At 43.9% G+C, this 21,080-nt stretch overlaps 1 protein-coding gene across 1 annotated transcript in view; it reads left to right on the plus strand.

Moving 5' to 3' along the window:
• Nucleotides 1-21,080, plus strand: part of slc24a3 (solute carrier family 24 member 3) — a 71,043-nt gene that overhangs the window by 45,997 nt on the left and 3,966 nt on the right. The window contains exons 3-16 of the mRNA XM_048270174.1: nt 722-798; nt 8,470-8,544; nt 9,001-9,085; nt 9,368-9,471; nt 12,002-12,076; nt 14,615-14,640; nt 14,819-14,872; nt 14,975-15,102; nt 16,027-16,187; nt 16,753-17,026; nt 17,327-17,493; nt 17,836-17,950; nt 18,998-19,110; nt 20,876-20,941. Coding sequence (XP_048126131.1) covers nt 722-798; nt 8,470-8,544; nt 9,001-9,085; nt 9,368-9,471; nt 12,002-12,076; nt 14,615-14,640; nt 14,819-14,872; nt 14,975-15,102; nt 16,027-16,187; nt 16,753-17,026; nt 17,327-17,493; nt 17,836-17,950; nt 18,998-19,110; nt 20,876-20,941 — 1,520 coding nt within the window. The remainder of the gene's footprint in view (nt 1-721; nt 799-8,469; nt 8,545-9,000; nt 9,086-9,367; nt 9,472-12,001; nt 12,077-14,614; nt 14,641-14,818; nt 14,873-14,974; nt 15,103-16,026; nt 16,188-16,752; nt 17,027-17,326; nt 17,494-17,835; nt 17,951-18,997; nt 19,111-20,875; nt 20,942-21,080) is intronic.

The raw sequence follows: 21,080 nt of genomic DNA on the forward strand, positions 1-21,080 counted from the left end.
TAATAATAATAATAATAAAAAAAAACACTGCAGGAGCAGATGCACTGCCATAGAAGGTACCGTTGAATTTTTGCCCCCAACGCACACACTCACTCAGACACAGACACACACCCACACACACACACACACACACACACACACAAACCACCAAGAAGACTCCCAGGAACCTTTCTCCCTGCTTTTCCAAACAAATTTAAGTTCAAAGTTGATTTATTAGCATGTCTGTTTGGATACAGTGTTACCTGTCGAGAATAGCAGTCATTAAAAGAGTACAAAAAGAGAGAGTTTATTTGTGGACAACAGCAGTATACCAGTCACCAATGAAATCATAATGTGGACTGAAGATATTAAAGTGTAATGAGGAGGAGGGGTGGCTGGTTATGTTACTGCAGCTGCTCCTGAATGGCTTTTCAGTGTTTCATTAAAGCAGTGATGAGTTGGAATCGTGATCGGTATCCTCTGGAGATAGCAATGCTTGTTTTATGTAGACCTCTAATTAGAAAGCACTTCAGAAGGAGAACGAGGTCCTCCACCAGTCACGTGTATGAAGGTCCGTAGTGTGTGAGTGCGTGCGTGTGTGCGCGTGTGCTTGCACTTTTGTGTGTAAACACACCTGTTCCATGAATTGTGCTTATGTGTGTATCTGTGTGTGTGTTTGTGGATTTATGTGGTATGAGCACAAGGCCGTATCTAATGGTGCATGCACTTGTTTCCTCCACAGCTCTTCATGAATTTCCCAGCGACCTTTTCACCCACAAGGAGAGGGTTGAGGGAGCTGTTGCACTACATGTTCTATGTGTGAGTATCCCGCTCTAATCACACATGCACAAAACCATGCATACATACATACAAAAACCTCATCATGCAACTATATTACACCAATGATCAGTATATCTATCTATCTATATCTATCTATCTATCTATATCCACCTACAGTATACAGTATATATACACACGCACATAGTATACACCAATATCTTAAATCATGTTGCTTGTTTTCTCTCCATTGCATCTGTGTTAACACTCCTTAGCCGTTTCTGTGCTGCGGCGTTCTCTGTTAAAGTAGTGGAGAGAGAGGGAGGCAATGATGGCAGTCAGTCGCTGTAGAGCTGAGGTCACTCCTGAGGCCAGACGGCTTTATTGTTTAGGGAGGAGAGGGGCCCAAAGAGGCGCACACACACACACACACACACACACACAGCCACAGCCCAGGCAGCCCCTCATAACCCTCATAACAGGCCTGTCCTAGCTGGAGGAGGTCAGTCATGTGGCTCCCTCTCTCTCTCTGTGTATGTGTGTGTGCACAGAGTAAGATTGATGGATTTTAAATGAAGCAGATGCTTTTTTTTCATGCTCCTCTATCAGAGCTATCCGCAGTCCAAGTGAGGCGTGTAATGTCTCGTAACCCGGCATAACCCTGTAGCATCGGATGCAGTCTGCCTCTCCTCCAGCCAGAGTGCAACAGGAGCATGCAAACGCTGGAACGATTTCTGTTTTTTCATTTGTCCTAATTCATCATGGACACATAACACAATCAGCGCCCGCCCTCTCTTCTGAGGGGGCCATGTCACAGTTTATAGGCTCTTCAAGAAAATGCCTGTTTTTTTGTGTTTTTGTTCTGGAGGAACTGAGTGTGCCTTTGCTGGTCATTTTCAGCACTTTGGAACTAGTACATCTTACTGCCATATGAATAAATAAAGCACTATATCTATCTATATATATATATATATATATATATATATATATATATATATATATATAGATAGATAGATATAGTATGTATATATATATATATATATATATATATATATATATATATATATATAAGAAAACTGAAGTTGTCATGTATGGTCAGGTAAATTGTTAGATAAAAGATACCAACCAGCACTCATATTAGTTTAATTCACACACGAGCACAGACACACACACGGACACTGCAAGCACGACACATCCCATTGCTGCCCCCTCTGCACCAAAAATTGTTTTTCACTCTCCAGAGTCTGTCTTTTGAATGTGTGTTTGGCCTGTGATACGGGGTTGGATTGTGGAGAGGAGGAGATGTATTGTTTGGAATAAGAGCTTTTGAGTTTTTGACAGCATAGCCTTAAGAGCTGAAGGTACTGAACTGTGTTGAGTTATATGATGATGTTGCTTTTGAGAGCAAGCCCTAGAGTTCTCCCCTCATTCTCCCTTTTGTTGTCATAGACATACACAGTCTCTTTTTTTCTCTCTCTCTCTCTTTCTCTCTCTCTCTCTCTCTCTCTCTCCTTTTTTTCCTGCTTCTCCTCCTCCATTTACACTAGCTTGGCCAAGCTTCAGCGTCAAACAAATGGTTGCTGGGACACAGTCCAGGTTGTTATTGTGTAAGTGTTACGTACTGTAGCAGCATAGCATACCATAGTATAGACTAGCATGGCATGAAATGGGTGGAGAGAGGAGAAAGGAAAGTGCTGGTCAGGAGTTCGGACTCTGGCCCAGCCTAAGCGACAGAGCATGGGCATGCTCCTCCTGTCAGCACTGTTGCCAGTTGTATTTAGTTCAGGCCCGACAGTAAGTACTTTCTCCTGTTAGCAGAGCGGAGCAGCACTCAGCTCAACTATGGGTAAACAACACGGGCGTGTTTTATGCATTAATCTCTAAGCAAAGTTCAGTGACCTCACTGTTTAACTTGGACACAATTGTCAGGTCAGTGGAAAGAGTCTTATCTTATCACATATTACTTAATCACTCACCCTTATCACTCAAGTTCAAGTGATTTGGGCTGACCTTTGTGGTTTGGTTCATCCAGTTCTTGTCAAAATTAGATAGATCACTTGTTTATGTAAATGGCATTAATCTATATTGTTTGCAGTTCAGTTTAGCGAAGAAGGAAGTATAGATTGAACAATTTATTCCAATGTAGGGCTGGGTATTGCCTGCAACCTCACAATACTATCACAATAGGGACCGCAATATGCTACATATCACAGAAGGCCTACATGTTGATTCTGAAAAATGACCACATTCAAACAGAATTCACTCACAGCTGTTCAGTTGTTCTTTATAGTTCACGTACAGTGAGGGCAAAGCCTTAAAGGAATTATCCGGAGTAAAATGCACTGTAGATCAATTTACGGATGATTGGGAGTACATACGTTGAGTTGACATCCAAATCATGTCAAAGTTGTATGGACTGGACTATGTTTTTTTTTTTTTTTTTTTTTAATCAAAATAATAAGCCCTTCTCACTTCCACGCTAACGAGTTTTGACTAAAAACGGTAACATCAAACTTTCTCAAAACACATCCGAATGACATGATTTGGATGTCAACTTAACGTATGTACTCCCAATCATCCGTAAATTGATCTAAAGTGCCTTTTACTCCGGATAATTCCTTTAAGGATTGCACAACTTCAAAAACTTTTTCTGTTGTATCTTTTGCAGAAAACATTTAGTGTTAGTTTTAGGCCTACTCCTATCTCCGTTTAGCCTAGAAATCTAGACGCGCCCCTAGCGGCAGCAAATTACATTTGCTGGCAGGGCTAGTCTAGCAACTCTCCGTTGGCTTGTGAGCTCCAGAAATCGAAACTTAATCAGGCCAATAAAATCGTGTATAGAGTCGTTAGGTGGGCTTAACATAATGATTGATGGCAGAGTTGCAACGGTTTGGCTTGAATGCTACTTGAAAACAAATAAGATGGATGTTGCTGCTGGCGAACAGTGTGACACGAGTTAAGTTTTTCTTAAGTTGGCAAACGTTTGAACTAGCCAACTAGCTCCGCTGGTGCGAAACGCATGGGACTCATAGCGCTGCCGCTGTCCTATTGCGTGCAGGGGGAATTTGAAAGACAACTGATTATCCCGCCCCTCGGGCTGAGCACTGCGAACGGTGAGTGCCCAGACCCTACATTTTAATGTGGGTCTGGCTCGTCAGGCTAATCTCCGTTTAAATGTGGTTATACATAACTAATACACTACATAGGGTATTAGGCTTACTGTTATTGCAGTACCAGAGCAGACCAGCGGTGGCATTGGTTTTGAACATCTTGTTGAGAATGAATGCTGATCCGTCGCATAGTCGTTTTGTTTACTCATGCCCCGACAGAAGGTGCTCCATCATGGTGCCCAAATCACTGGCACCCTTCCCACCAGCAGACCTGGCGATTTTCCAGATGGTTGCCAGCATTACAGGGGCATTATTTAGATGGCCTTCCAATCCTCTCAGGGATACCGTGGCCGAGACAATTACTGCTGGAAACCAAATCCCCCCGCGCACACAGTGGCTGTCACCGGCATATTGCAATGTGGTCTGTTATGTATGTGGACTGGCTCAGAAGACGGAAGCCATTGGTGGCTCAATGTGGATAGTTAGCAGGAAATGGGGCAAGCTAACGATAACCAGGCTTTCAGCTAGCCACTCCACTCCACTCTAGACATGGCGAATACAGTGTGTGTGTGTATGTGTGTGTCAGGGACAGATGAGACATTTGTCCTGACACACACATTTTTGACACACACACACACACACACACACACACACACACACACACACACACACACACAAAAGCCGCATGTATATGCACTAGAGTCAACTTGGCGAATTCGCTTCCTTTGAGTATATTGCCCTCACTCTGAAGGCTGACCCAGCTGTAGGCCTACTTCTATTAACCTTATACCGCCCTCCTAAACTATGGACTGGCTTTCTTGACCAGTTTTCTGAACTTATGTCGCTCATCATCACTAGCTATGATCGGTTAATTGTAAATGGCGACTTTAATATTCATGTCAATAAGACAACTGATGCTAAAGCCAGTAAGTTCCTTAATGTGTTGGACAGTTTAGAGCTAAAGCAGCATTACAGGACCCACCCACAACCTTGGCAACACCCTCGATCTAGTCATTTCTAGAGGGATAGAAGTCACAGACTTATCAGTAAATGATATAAATATGTCTGATCATTATTGTGTATCTTTTAATGTAGTACTACATACTCCAAAAATTTATCCCGAAATTGCAATCAAATCGCGACTCTTGGACATTAGAGCAGAACAGCAGTTCATAGCTCTTATAGACTCCATAAATTTAGATATTTTACATCATCCCATTGATCAAATGGTAGAGGCTCTCAATCGTGAATTAGGCGCTCTGCTTGACAGAGTGGCACCCTTAAAGACTAAAAAAAGGCCCTGTAGCAAACTGACACCTTGGATCAACGAAAATATCCATGATCTAAAAAGATCATGTAGAAAAGCTGAGAGAACATGGAGAAAAACTAAGTTACAGGTTCACCGTGCCATTCTAAAAGAAAAAATAGCAAATTATAATAGAGCTATTCGGAATGAGAGAAGGAACCACTTCTCTAAGGTAATTGCTGAAAACAGTGGAAACTCTAAGGTATTGTTCTCTACCATTGATAGGCTATTGCATCAAACACCTTTTGATACACTCAGTCAGGCATCCTCTCTAAGATGCGAGAAGAATTCAGAACTTCTTCAAAAACAAAGTCATTTCTATAAGGGAGGCTATTGGTAACACAAGTAATATGTTTGATAGTACACCCAAAAACAGCCCCCCAAAATTAAGGTCCTTTAGCAAAAAGTCAAATCTTGACCATACCAATCTGAGCAACTACAGGCCTATATCAAATCTACCGTTCCTGAGCAAAGTACTTGAAAAAGTTGTTTGTAATCAGTTAAATACCTTCCTCAACGAAAACAGTATCCTTGAAAAATTCCAATCAGGTTTTAGATCAAATCACAGCATAGAAACGGCTCTAGTAAAAATAGTCAATGATCTCAGACTGGCTACTGACTCAAACAAAGTCTCAATCCTTATTCTTCTGGATTTGAGTGCGGCATTTGACACCATTGATCATAGCATCCAAATTCACCGCCTTGCGAAGTGGGTGGGTCTCTCTGATAATGCTCTAAACTGGTTTTACTATTACTAGCAGAGATTTTTATATCAGTCTAGGAGATCATGTATCTGAAAAACATGACTTGCCTTTTGGTGTGGCCCAGGGGAGCTGCCTTGGTCCCCTGCTATTTTCCCTATATATGCTTCCATTGGGAAACGTCATAAGTCAGCATAATGTAAACTTCCACAGCTACGCAGATGATACCCAATTGTATATTTCTGTGGAGCCAACTAACCCAGATGGCCTTTGCTCCCTCACTGCATGCCTAACCTCCATTAATCAGTGGATGAGCAAACATTTTTTGAAACTAAATGATGACAAAACAGAGGTACTTTTGGTTGGACCAAAACTAAAGCGAGATATTGTTCTTAGTAATCTGGGGAATTTGACGCACCAGGTCAAACCAAAAGTAACAAGCCTCGGTGTCATCTTAGATGCAGAGTTAAGTTTTAAGCCCCATATCAGTAAAGTTACTCAGACAGCCTATTTCCACTTGAGAAACATTGCCAAAGTGCGGCCCTTTTTAACTCAACAGGATGCAGAAAAAATAATTCACGCCTTTATCACTAGCAGGTTAGACTACTGCAATGCACTTTTCACTGGTCTTCCCAAAAAACATCTAAAGAAATTGGCACTCATACAGAACTCTGCGGCTAGACTTTTAACTAGACTAGACTAGACTAAGAAGAGAGAACACATCACCCCTGTGTTGGCTGAACTGCACTGGCTCCCTATTTCCTAAAGAATTGATTTTAAGGTTATGTTAATTACTTACAAAGCTCTGAATGGCATAGCACCTTCATATATCTCTGAGCTTTTAATATCTTATCAACCACAAAGGAAACTTAGATCATCCAATTCTAATCTTTTGATCGTACCCAAAGTGCTCCACAAACAAAGTGGAGAAGCTGCTTTTATCCATTATGCCCCCAAACTATGGAACACCCTGCCTCTGTACATCAAGCAGGCGAGTTCAGTAAATATTTTTTAAAAAGATCTGAAAACATACCTGTACAGGAAAGCTTTTAGTTAACTCATCTTATCCTGTAGACTACTTTTTCAGATTATTCTACATCTGCTGCTATTGAGGGCTTAGCCAGCCAGAAGCAGATGGGCTCCCCTATTAAGTCAGGTTCTGCTCAAGGTTTCTTCCTGGAATATGGGAGTTTTTCCTTGCCACAGTTGCCATATGGCGTGCGTGTGGGGGGTAAGAGAGTTAAGGCTGCCAGTCTTATGACATATCATTTTCTATATTTTTGATATGTTGCTGAGTGGATCATAAACGGCCCCTAGCAATGAAGAAAAGTGATTGATAATGACTGACTGACTATTATTGTGTTACATGCTTCAAATGTAAAGCACTTTGAGCTGCATTCTGTGTATGAAAGGTGCTATACAAATAAAGCTTATTATTATTATCTCCACACATTTTAGAGAGTCATTTGAGGTAGTCAAGACAGAGGTAAAAAAAATATATTCCTGTATGATAGATAGTAGTGTTGAATCCTTGAACACTGGCTCAGATTGTGCAATCCACAATGTTGATGGCTATTTTCTCTGTTTATGTTTGTGTGTGTGTGTGTGTGTGCGAGTGTGTGTCGATTGCGTATCTCGTGCTCAGCCGTTCTCACCCGGAGATAGCTGCTGCCCAGGCCAGATTCACACCATTCACACCCCACTGACCACACTATCAGAGACTACCAGATGTTCCCATGTTCTCAAGGCTAATCCTTTCTACACACACACACACACACAAACCGAATACACATGCAATCACACACACACACACACACACACACACACACACACACACACACACACACACACACACACACACACACACTGCAAGAGGCATTTCCCAGTCATTAAGTAACTTTCTTAGAATCTGCAGGGCTGTCCAGTCGAGCCAAGCATACAGATAGCATGGAGGACACAAACAGCAGCTTAGGAGGATACGCATGCCTGCTACACAGCGACACCACAGACTTCCATTTCTGCTTTAACCCTTCTTACGGCTTGCCCAAACTCGGCCACACACAATCCCATCTCTGTAAAGAGGTTAATATTCTCATCTCTCTACAGACAATCAAGTTTTCATTTGGCTCAAGCCTCTAAGGGTCAGACTGTCTGGGTAATTTCACCCAACATGCCCCTACCGCACAACAGTCATGTCTGCTTTAAGAGGCTATGTCTATATATTTATTTTGAAGTGTTCAAAAATGACCTAGAAACAGCTACAGAGTGTAAAGAAACCATTTTGACACAATGCTCTCAGTGTTGCCCAGATAGCCACCAAGGTTAGCATGGTAAATAGCAAGGTTTGGCCCATGTTCAGACTCTCTTGTAATAACCACTTTGTACTTCAGTACAGCAAAACGCAAGTAGAAGGGCATTGCAGCGAACATAATAGTCCTACCAAAACAACTGAAATCCTACTGAATTCTACACACTGCAGTTTCTGATTTCCTTTCATTGAATTTGTTTTGTGGCTTGGTGTTTTGTGTGTGCTTGGTGTATGTGCTGTATGCCATAACTGTGTGTGTTTGACACCAGCCTGTGCTTCTCTCTGAAGGCCATGTACATGTTCTACGCCCTGGCCATTGTATGCGATGACTACTTTGTTCCATCGCTGGAGAAAATCTGTGAGGTAAGAGTGCGCACTAAGATGACCCTTAGACACGCACAAATACATGCACACTACTTTTTCCATATCTTTGTCTCATGTACACACACACACACACACACACACACACACACACACACACACACACGCGCACACAGTAATCTGGACTGACCTTGATCAGTATTCTGTGCCCTGTCAGAGTGGGTACAGTTTGATATGATTGATAGCTGGCTGGAAGAGTTCACTTATTAAAAACTCCCTGCTCTCCTTTCTCTCTCTCTCTCTCTCTGTGTTTTGTCATTTCTCTCTCTTTATATGTTTGTTTCTTTTTTCTCCCCTCTTGCAATATTCCATCCATCTCTCTGCTGTCTTGATATCTGTCTCTCCCACTGTTTCTTTGACATACTTTCCTCTCATTGATCCTGTCTCTCTCTCTCTCTCTCTCTCTCTCTCTCTCTCTCTCTCTCTCTCTCTCTGCAGCGATTGCATCTGAGTGAGGATGTTGCTGGAGCAACCTTCATGGCAGCAGGAAGTTCAGCCCCAGAGCTCTTCACCTCTGTCATTGGTAATATTCCCCCCCCTGTTTAGTCTGCTTCTTTCTCTCTCTCTCTCTCTCTCTCTCTCTGTGTAATTGCATCATTCTGTAACTGTAACTGAAATATGTAGCCCCTCATAACAGGGTTATTGATATGAATTGGCGCTGACAAAAGCATCCTGACTGGACTTGTAAGATTACATTAGAAATAAATGGCCAAAGTGCTTCTGTCATAAGGTTGTGCATACAGATTGTATAGTTCAGAAAGAGAGAGAGTTGGAGTGTGACTTGACCACCCCCCTCTGTGTACAGGGGTGTTCATTACTAAGGGTGACGTCGGGGTGGGAACCATCGTGGGCTCTGCTGTCTTCAACGTTCTCTGCATCATCGGCGTCTGTGGGATATTTGCTGGACAGGTAATTCATACAACTCGACACTTTTACAAGACCTTTGAATTGATTTTACTCTAAAATTTCCCTCGGGATGAATAAAGTATCTATCTATCTATCTATCTGTTTATTTGTCTGCTTTACTGGTAATTTCAGCCATATTCAACAGCCAAATGATAATCATTGTTATAACCGTTCTGTAACATTTAATTGACCCATCATCAATTCACTGCAGGCATACAGAATCTAAACATGCCCTATCTCCAGTCACTTATACGAAGACTGCATCATGGTTAGAACACACCACAGTGTGAACAACAGTGGCGGACAATTCTCTATGGAGGACCATATAAGGCATTGTATAACTTCTGCTTCAAACAAAGAAGCAGAAGAAAATAAGAGATAGTTCCCTCGGGGATTAACATGCAGTACAGTGAGCCGAACGAAAAGAGGAAGTGTGATAAATATGCATAGTGTGTTTGTATGCTAATTATGCAATCAGCAAGTCATTAGAATCACTGGGAGTTCTCTGTGTGCTTGAATCTGAAAATTATGCAGAACATAGAGAAGATGCACTGTACCATATATATCAATGCTGATTATCCAGCATTACATGCCTTTGTGCTACATCATAATTATGTAACTTGTTGTTGACCTCAGTGGAGAAATCAGCAAGTTCTCATAGAAACCACAGGCTGTAACACTCTGAATATATTCTGTTTAGACGACCACCATTTACTATCAGGTCCCATTTGGTTTCAAACTGGGTTTGTTTCACCTACTATGATTCGGTCTACTATAGTATCGGTCAACTTTTCCTATTGGTTTTAGTGGTCTTCAAGGGTTTTACTGCCTTAAACAGAGAGCAAACAAGACAGTTCCACTAGGAGTCGGTAGATGCTCATTTATGTCAGGTGTCTTCTATGCAAGTACATGAGCTACTGACCAGGATAGGGCTTAGGTTCAACATAGCATTTATTATCAGCTATCTTGATAAGGGCAGTGGTGAGCTCCCCCCAGCCCTGGGACAAGAAATATTGGCCTTGGACTAGCTATGGTGAGAAATCTCTGCTTCTCCCATTCTCTTTGATCAGATCTGTGCACCAGTTCCAGTGAGAGATACTGAGATGCACATTCCCACGTCCTCAGAAATACAGCTCTTTTTTCTTGTCTCTGTTATTTTTTGTTATTTTTTCTCTTTTACCCTTTAGTCGCCATCTGACAAAGGCACAGTGAGGGCTGGTAATCTGACAGCAGTCAGACCAAGTGTGATTGTGAGGTGGAGAAACACATGAACCCTCACAGAGACACAGGCATGCACAGACACACACAAGCTCACACCACTCACACAGCACACATACTTGCACATACCCACACATTCATCCACAACACACACAAACACACACACACACACACACACACACACACACACACACACACACACACACACACAGAGAGACATGCACACATATACTCACACAGAAAGGCAACAGGAAGTGACACAGAATGAGAGAGAGAGAGAGAGAGAGAGAGAGAGAAAGAGGATTTACTGGAAAAGAGGTGGCTCTTGGCAACAGGATCCCTTGGAGACGCATACGCACAATGGCAATGTTAGCGCTGAGTAGCACGCACTTTCGTGAGAGAGTTTCCTGCGTTGTCATGGCAACGCAGTGTTGCAGATTTTTACCTATGGCTTGGGTTGAGTAGCATGAGGAGTGACTACATGTATGACTCCCGCTCATCTTCAAAAATAACAGCTGCAGTCGTTTGGTCTAGATTTTTCAAGGTCATGCAAATGAACTCGGATCAATAATCACAAGTACTCCACGCACACACTCTCTTTCTCTCACACAAACACACACCACACTCAATGATAATCTCACATGCATACTATATATTTAGCAGAAAAGAGTGGTCACAACCTTTTAACTGAATTTTGTGCCAGAAAATGGAATTTGTGTCTGGAAATTCTGATAGAGGCGGTTAATCTCATCATATTAAGATTGTTTCTGCAGAATGTTGTGGGTTTGTCTCTGTCCCTGTGTGTGTGTGTGTGTGCGTGCATACGTGTGTGCGTGTGGGTGTGTGTGTGTGCTCATTCGGGTTAACATGTGAAGTATACTGTGCCTTAAGCTGATGGATAAGCACATGATGGACAAGCACGGCCACACATGTGTTAAGCATAAGCACTGGATTCAGCTGGTGACAGTGCGGACCAGAAATGAAAACCATTAGGAAATGACAGTACCAGAGTCAGCCCATTCACCCACTCACACACACGCGCTCAGGTGAGGGGATTTTCCAGCTCATGGATTATGTCACCTTGGAGAGATGACAACAAACAGTGACTTCCCCCCATCCATCCCCAGCCAATATCACACTACTGCCTCTGCTGGATCACACAGGGTTATTTCATGCATCAGGCCCAGGCTGTCTGGTCTGTGGAGCATCTACTGCATTTGGACAGTGCATAGGGATGCTGATGTGAATATGTGGCCCCTCACTCTCACTCTCTCTCTCTCTCTCTCTCTGTCCACTCCCCCACCCCTACTTCCAGGCTGTACGACTCTCCTGTTGGACTCTAATGAGGGATTCAGTGTTCTACACCATATCAGTGACCACTCTAATTGTGGTGAGTACATGCAGCAGTTTAAGTGCTTTTCACACACAGGCGTAGACACACACACAGACACACGCACACACACGTTGCTGGTTCTCTTTCCCTTATGGGCCTCCTCGTGCGGGTGAGTTGTCAAGGAGCAGCTAGCGGCTCCTCCACAGGCCCCATGGGCCTGCAGCTAAGCGCTTGTTTACGCAGGACCCAGCATGGGTCCCCGGCACACAGCAAAACAAACATAAACCAGCACCGCCAAGCAGGACATCACAGAGAGAGAGAGAGAGAGAGAGAGAGAGCAGGGGGAGGATGAGGAGGCAAGTGAAAGAAGTGTATTTCATCTGTGTAATCTTCAAAGTGAACAGAGGCCGCCTTGTGAGTCTCAGAATCCTCTGTAGTGAGAACACAGAGACCTTACTATCTCCTTCCTACTCTGGACTGTGCTTCATGTCGGTGCAGTAGAGCAGCCGGTGTGGTAGCTCAGTGACGCCTTGGGGAGAAACGCATCCCCCCAACGGCACTCTATAGCTGTCGTCGTGGCAATCAGGGAGGATGTGTGTGGTGGGATTGGAACAAGCAGCCTAATCAGGGCTGTTGTGTTGGTGAACAGGTGCAGCTGTGACAGGTTGCAGGGTGCGCTTGGGGGGATGGATGGGCTCAGGCCGTTGCAACGGGTTGGAGGAGCCGACGCCACCGCTGGGCTAAGGGGGCAGCATCTGGTCGGCATGGGCACTAATCCAACGCAGGCACCAGCAAGCTCGAATTAGCCAAAACATGGAGACCGCCGAGCGTCCTTCTGCCTGGCTGGACAGGCCTGTCAGCCAGCGAACCCATGACTGCTCTGACCAGAGTGCATGTACTGTATGCTTCTATCTGCCCATTCTTTGGTTAGGTAGGCACTCTGCAATAATAACAGGTAGACAGCTAAGGTAACAGGCAGACAAACAATATTGTGTGGCTATTTACTAGTCTGACTAGTTCAACAACAAAGCATTGTGGGAATGCAGTAAAATGACATTTAGCTTAATTTTCACAACAAAGTGACAGAGACCATTGCCTTGACAACACTCTCAATGCAATGAGTTGCAACGGATTAGATGGCAGCCATTTCAGTTGTGGCATGGATTACACTCAGCGGCACGCTATTAGCATCTTTTGTCATTCAGATACAGTGCTTACAGAAGGGCTGCAGCTAGTTAGCCACAGCAGGGCGCATGCCAACGACATGAGCGGCTCAAACATGCGGGCTGGTACTCTAGTCGAGCATCCGGTCAGCTCCAAAGCACTGAAGCCCACTTCCTCAAAGTGAGCTGTCTTAACATTCCTCTACATACACACACAAACTGTCTCTAGAAATAATGTTGTGTTAATAATGTTATTTTAAAAAAGCTGTAAAGCAGTATTTAGCAAAGGCTTTTATACAAAGTGCAACCCAAACATTATTTATGGGTGGTATTGTAGCTACTTAGTTCCTGAACTTGTGTATTTGAGTGAAATGAAAGTGATGTTGGGTAATGCAAGCTAAAGCAGGCTGAGGATGTGCTGACAGTTTTGGGATGTGGTGGTGGTTCAACTCCTGGGGAGAGAGACAGAAGGTTGCATCACTGACTATGGTCACGAGTCAGCTATTAGACTGGGTCAGCTCAACTCTGAGATGAGAGGAGAGGAGAGATGAGGATGGAGGAGAGTGAAAGGAGAAGAAAAGAGTGGGGGAAAGAGGAGAGGGAGATTGAGAAAAGAGGGAGAGAAGACTAGAGCAGATTGAGTGAGAAGAAAGGAGAGGAGAAAGAGAAGAGAGGAGATGAGAGGACAGTGGCTGGGTCGTGAGCTACAAGTGAGGAAGTCCGTTGTCATGGCTGATTCCGTGGCCAACAAATCGGTCAGTGGAGCTCGAAGAGGATTCTTGGCAGCACATGCGGCATTTGAAGTAGCACAGAGTACACTGTCAGCATGCCATGAAGTTCTGTGGCTGCCAGTCACGAGAGTGCTCTGTAGCCAAATTTGAGTTGGAGCTCCATACATTCAGATGTTGTGTGCATTGGGCATGGAGCTTTTATTTTATTTTAATGTTGGTGCATGAACAGCACCAAGAGAGCAGCAGACTTCTTAATTTGTTTCAGTCAAAGATAAGGGATAAAGATAAAGCATAGAACAAATACACCTAGGAAATATTTATGTTATTATAGGACATTGTGTGTTGAAGTGGGAAGTATACTGGCATATGACAGTTGTGATGACGGGTCTAATTATTTCCTTCAGTGAGTGGCTATATAGCAGAGTCTCTGGCTGCAACCACAGAACCAAAGCGTATCGAGTTTCTCAGGATTAGCTTGAGTAGGCAAATGGTAACAACATGGTGAAATCAGCAACCAACTTCAGTTTCAAAGGACCAGAGTTGGAGTTTGCTGCCATCTGATGGTGGATTCATGATACTGCAAGCAAAGGGGTCCTCAAGAATTTCAGTTCAACTCAGTAGTGTCTATAAAAAAGCAACCAAGGTGTCAAGAAATTCTTCTGTATCTGTCATCTGACTTTTGTTTGTTTTTCTTTTTACAGTTTATATATGACGAGAAGGTAACATGGTGAGTCCAATGTTCACATTCCTCTGTTCATTTGGACTCTATTATATAATGATATACTATATGTCCATCTTATTAATGGTAGTACTGGATCTATCACTTACAGTATGGCATTAAGGCTAAATGGTATGTTTTCAGAAAGGTGTGTCGGTAATGTGCCTCACCTGCTGTTTGTTTCCAGGTGGGAATCTCTCACACTCGTGCTGATGTACCTTGTTTACATTACGATAATGAAGTAAGTTGCTGCCCACCATTCACATGCACATACAGTATACCGTGCTGACATATAAGCAGTTTCTGTACTGCATATATGACCCACTGTCCCTCTGCTTCCCAGGCTGAACTCAACTGTGGTGCGTTTCATTGAGAGACGTAAGAAGAACTCGGGCAACCTGGGCAACGGCACAGCCAGCAACGCCGACCTGGACGATGGTTGCGATGCCACGGTGGTGCTGCTGAAAAAAGGTGCCCATCACCTCATATCTGACCGTTGTCAGAGACTCAGCCAATCTAGGGCCCCCTGCACAGCATGCCCCCCCCTCTGTCTCTCTGTCTCTCTCTCTCTCTTTCTCTTTCTCTTTCTTCTTCTCTCTCCCTTTCTCTCTCGCTCTCTGCCCCAGTGCACCTAATTAAAGTCATTATGTAAGTATAATGGCCTTGGCGAGCCACCCACTGCAGGTAGGTTCGGTGGGGGGCTGACAAGCTCAGTCGGGTGCAGTGGAGCAGACAAAAAACCAAAACAGTGCCTGGGGTCCCCCAGGAGCAGGAGGAAGTCTACAAGACTGTCTGTGCATGTGTGCTATGTGGTGCCTGTGTTTGCGGTGTGTGTGTGTGTGTGTGTGTGTGTGTGTGTGTGTGTGTGTGTGTGTCAGTCAGAGGCTGCCTCTAAGTGCCTGTGTACGTTTGTGTGTTTTTATGACAGTCTTTTTCTACATCTTTCTCTGTCTTTGTTAGTTTTCGTGTGATAGGTGGTAATGTCAACATGTGGTGTGGGTGCATCCGTGTGGGTGCATCCGTGTGTGTGTATGTATGTGTATATATGTGAAGAGTTCAGATGCAAAACCCTCTAAATCCGTCTGACCACATTTCTTTTAAATGAGCATTTAAAATCCGGTTCCTATAGGTTTTTGCATAGAAATCGATATTTCAGACCAGGAAGAGAGTGTTATTTGGTGTGTTTTGAAGTTAAATTATTTGATTAACGTATACTATGTGAGGAGAGCATTCACTCACCATCTTTATCTCATTTTTGACGTAGGTGACATTTAGAGGCTTTTGCATCTGAACCCTTCATGTGTTTTCTCACATTTTTCTAGCCCCGTCTGTTAATGCTCTGCCCTTCTCTTCACGACATCCTCTGACCCCTGTCTGTGTGGTCCGTCCCTGCAGCTAACTTCCACCGGAAGCCGTCAGTGCTGATGGTGGACGAGCTGCTGTCGGCCTACCCCCACCAGCTGTCCTTCTCCGAGGCCGGCATGCGCATCATGATCACCAGCCACTTCTCCCCGCGCACCCGACTCACCATGGCCTCCCGCATGCTCATCACCGAGGTTCGTGGGGGAGCACACACACCCACACACACACTAACACACACATACGCACACACACACACACTCAGGTGACACACAAAGACACAAACATATAGGTTCACATCACAAACACAAACAAACAAATAAAGCAGACATACCTTACATGCTATTCACTGATTGCAATCCTGATCTTGGCATCATTCATGTCATTCTGTACAAATGATCTATGTGTTTGTGATACAGAGATTGAGTTTTATGTTGTCATATAAAATCACATACTATACATCATATCACATGAAAATGGTTTTTTTTATCAAGTATACCTTGTGTGACGGCAAAGATTTATCAACACACTGACAGTAACAAATGACACACAGTTACTTTATATAGTCTGAAAAAAAAACAATATATTTCATATTTATATCTGTGTGTGTACGCGTGTGTGTGTGTGTGTGTGTGTGTGTGTGTGTGTGTGTGTGTGTGTGTGTGTGTGTGTGCGTGTGTGTGTACGCGTGTGTGTGTGTGTGTGTGTGTGTTTGTGTGTGTGCGCGTGTGTGTGTGTGTGTGTGCGTGTGTGCGCATACAGAGGCAGCGTCTGATAAACGGACACCTCATTAACGGCGATTCTGACATTTCGGCCAAACTACCGGGTCGACGTGCAGTGGAGAACGGGCTGGGGGGCGTGGAGCGTGGGCTCAACGGTCGCCGCGGGGGTCACCGTGACGACGACCGAGGAGGAGCGGAGACAGGCACGGACACGGAGAACGAGAACGAAGACAACGAGAACAACGAAAATGACGAAGAAGAAGAGGAGGAGGAGGAGGAGAATGAGGGGCCCTTCGTCCCATTTGAAGTACCAGGTACTGAGCAGCTCTACTCAATCCCCTCAGATTGCCATAACACAGCATGGAAAAGAGATGGGTAGCAAAGGAAATGAAAAGAAATGATAAAAAAACTGCATGTATATTCTCTTCTAGTACAAAAACTGCTGTATCCTACTGCAGTTGATTAATAGTAGTTCATCTTCATTAATTGGTATGTGAGTTATAATAGCCACATTAGGGTAGCTCTCTAGAGATATCTTTATTGTCTTTATTTCACCCTCTCTCTCTCTCTCTTTCTTTCTCTCTCTCTCTCTTTCTTTCTCTCTCTGCTAAAAGGTGGTTGCTGTAATAAGCTGAAGTGGTTGCTTGCCTGGCCGTTGTGCCTGGTGTTGTACTTCACCGTGCCCAACTGTGCCAATCCTCGTTGGGAGCGGTGGTTCATGGTAACGTTCGGCATGTCCACGGTCTGGATCGCTGGCTTGTCCTACATAATGGTGTGGATGGTAAGCTTATGTGAACACCTGACTTTATATTCCCGCACCAGCATAAACAGAACTCAAAATTAAACATGGACGACATGTATAAATGCTGTCACTTGAATTAGTGTGTCCCTCAGTTATGCTAGGTGTAAAGAGTAAGACACACCTTTTTTAATTGGGATGTCTTTGTAGAGAGTATTTGTGGTAGAGCTTGTCACACACAGTATTTTCATTGAATGACTTTGAATAAAGTACATTTTAAGTAAATCTTGTGATGAAGAATACATTTCGTAAAAGTAAGACATACAGTAAAAGCATTAACACTGATTTTGTCCTATTTTGATATTCACTGATATGTCCCCTCAGGTCACGGTCATCGGGTTTACCCTGGGCATCCCTGATGTCATCATGGGCATCACGTTCCTGGCAGCTGGCACCAGTGTCCCAGACTGCATGGCCAGCCTCATCGTGGCACGACAAGGTCAGAGCAACAGAGGTCTGATGGGTGTCTGACCTCACCGTCACCACCCAGGGGAACACATCCCAGTCAGTTACTTAGTCAGATCGAAGAGGGAGAGTAGAGAGAGAGCAAAGAGAGAGACGAGAGGAGAGATTAAGTGTCAGAAAGAAACGACACAAGTAATGAGCAGAGAGGATTACAGACAGGCCAAGAGGCTGGTGGCAAGCTGTGCCACTGACAGTTCGTACAACAGCCCGGCAACACCAGAGTGTTATGTTGCCATAGTTACTCGGGAACAAGCTTTGCTGCATTATTGGTGCAATTTTCGTTCCTTCCTGAACTTTAATATTTTTTCACTCTGTCTCTGTGTGCATTTGTACAGTTATGTGAACTTTCATATACATCTTTATAATAAAGTTGATATACTGTATCATTATAAACATTCATGTAAATTGACACTCTTGGTAAACACTACTAGAACTCTACTGTTTCACAGTGTGGATAGAAAGGATGGTCAGGGTCTAAAAGAACAGCAGCAGGGGAGCAGTAAGATGACCTCATAAAGCAAATGCATCATTGCAGTCATCCCTCCTTACATACGCATGCACATCACACACACTGCTACTTTTATCTTTGTTTATTCTGTCTTGTCATAAAATATTCATTTACTCTGTCTGGGAGACCAGGAATGTTGACGGCAAAGGCAAACTCATGCGTTCAATTATATGTGTGCTGACCTAAATTGTGTATGTGGTTGCTGGTTTGAGTTGTTTTATGACTTCTGCCTCTGCTCTCTCTCTCTCTCTGTCTTACACAGTCTCCCTTTCACTGTATTCAACTCTCCGAGCCTCTTTCTCTCTCACACACACACACACACACACACACACACACACACACACACACACACACACACACACACACAGACTTTCACCCTTTATCTCTCTCTCACTCACTCACTCACTCACTCACACACACACACACACACACACACACACACACACACACACACACACACACACACACACACACACATTGATTAACCCTTTTTCTGTTGCTCTTGTCTTGCAGGCCTGGGTGACATGGCCGTGTCCAACTCCATTGGCAGTAACGTGTTTGATATCCTGGTGGGGTTGGGTTTGCCCTGGACTCTGCAGACTCTGGCCATCAACTATGGCTCCACTGTGAGTAGCCCGCCTCACCTCCTCTCTGTTCTCTCAACAGACAGTGTGGCTAGGAAAAGACACTGTCCATCCTGTGTGCCTCATTGCAGGCTGTGGGGAGCTGCACATGTCAAATAGCCTTTTGAAGAATCTTTAACCATCCATCTTCTGTCTCACATTCACAATAGCTTTATATGTTTTTGTTTTTTTGTTCTGTTTTGTTTTTGTTTTGTAGTGATTTTTGTAGTGATTCATTCCTTAGGTCTCCTCATCTTTGATTAAGGTTGGTGCTTTGAACAGCTGGATGAGTTGTGGTCGGTATTGACTGTGGAAAGTCGAGAATTGTTTATGCCAACATTGACTGCCATTACTGGGACATTTTTGTGAGACGTTTGGCTCACTTCTCTCTTTTCCGGCTCCTTCTTTTTGGTCCACTCCTCATCGGCGTGCGTGTTTTTCCAGCTGAACCAACTCGGGTTTGTGCAAAACCCAAAACAAGAAAGAAAGTAGAATAGGTGGGGAGGGGGGAGGTGATGCCTGTCCAAAAGCAACACAGCCGAGTTTGCACCTGTTGAGCAGCGCTGCAGTCCAGCCTGGCGAAATCAAATACATCTGTTGCAGCACTCCGAGTGTGTGGAGGAATGTGGTTCTGCTGACCTGGGAAAAGGGTGACCAGGGGGGGCCATAGTGTGTCTGAGCCTGTCCTGGCATAGAGATGTTTGATCTGGAGGTTTGCCCAAAGCTGTCCTCCTGGAAAAAGCCTGTGGACGAGCACTGCTTTGAGTGCAAAAGGAAGTGGTCATGCGTTTTTTGATGGTTGATGGAAAGTGTGTGTGTGTGTGTGTGTGTTGTGTGTGTGTGTTGCGGAGTCAGCTGAAATTGTTACCTTTCTGACACAGAGCACCAGATTTGCTCAGTCCCCCACCTGTTGCGTTGTGTCTCAGCCTGTCCAGCAGGGAGCAGTGTATGTGAAAACACAGCACAAGCCACCGTTATGTGGTGATGGAGAAAGCAAAGATTGTTAAGGCGGAGCAAGATGTTTCATCAGAAGCCACTTCCGGGAACCCGGATCGCACGAGGGGGGGTCAAAATCCCCCTTTATGCAGAGCAGAGGCAGCGACTGCTCCATTGAAGTCTATGGGCATAGCTCAGAATTTTACCACATATGCTAAGGTCTTGGTTCTATAGAGTTAGGAATGTGAATTTCGGGCACGTTTTCATGATCCTCAAACCCTTCTGAACATTTCAGGTACATTTTTAGCATTTTTGAGCATTTCAGTCTGGAGAAAATCAACCTTATATCAGGTGTGCGCCGGTTATTTATGCAGCTGCTGTTGGCCGGTTGCAATGTACGCTCGTCAATACGTCATCGACACGCCTCTTTATGCAGACAGGATTCGATCCCCATTTCGTGCCCATAGACATGAACTACAACGAAGTATCTTGCTCCGCCTTAACAATCTTTGGAGAAAGTATCGGTGTGACTTAATTTGAATCAATGAGTTTAAAATGACTATAGGGTGATATTTGCAAATATCAGATTTGCAATAACAAACAAAAACAATAGTTGCAAGCAAAATACTGTACTGTATTTCACAAATACCTGAACTTTTTCAAGATATTTTCAGTTACCCAGTTCACAGTGTCATCAAACACATCTGGTAACATACAGTTAGACAGTGTATTGTTCTACAAGTTAATTTACATAGCACTGACACTTGTTTGATTTGCTGTAAGTTCCAGAGTCACTCACTTTATTTAACTTAATTTCTTGTTGCTTTGTCAGATTCACCTGAACAGTAAAGGACTCATCTTCTCAGTAGGCCTCCTTTTGGCCTCTGTGTTTCTAACAGTAAGTAACACAGTCACTTATAAAATGAGATAGATAGAGGTAGATGATAGTAGCACAATTTATGTCTATAAAAATGTTTAGATTGAATGCAGAATAATGACTTTAAACTAGATGGAGCCTTGTCATTCACCAACGTCTG

This window comes from Alosa alosa, chromosome 18 (genome assembly GCF_017589495.1).
Source record: "Alosa alosa isolate M-15738 ecotype Scorff River chromosome 18, AALO_Geno_1.1, whole genome shotgun sequence".
Classification (NCBI taxonomy): domain Eukaryota; kingdom Metazoa; phylum Chordata; class Actinopteri; order Clupeiformes; family Clupeidae; genus Alosa; species Alosa alosa.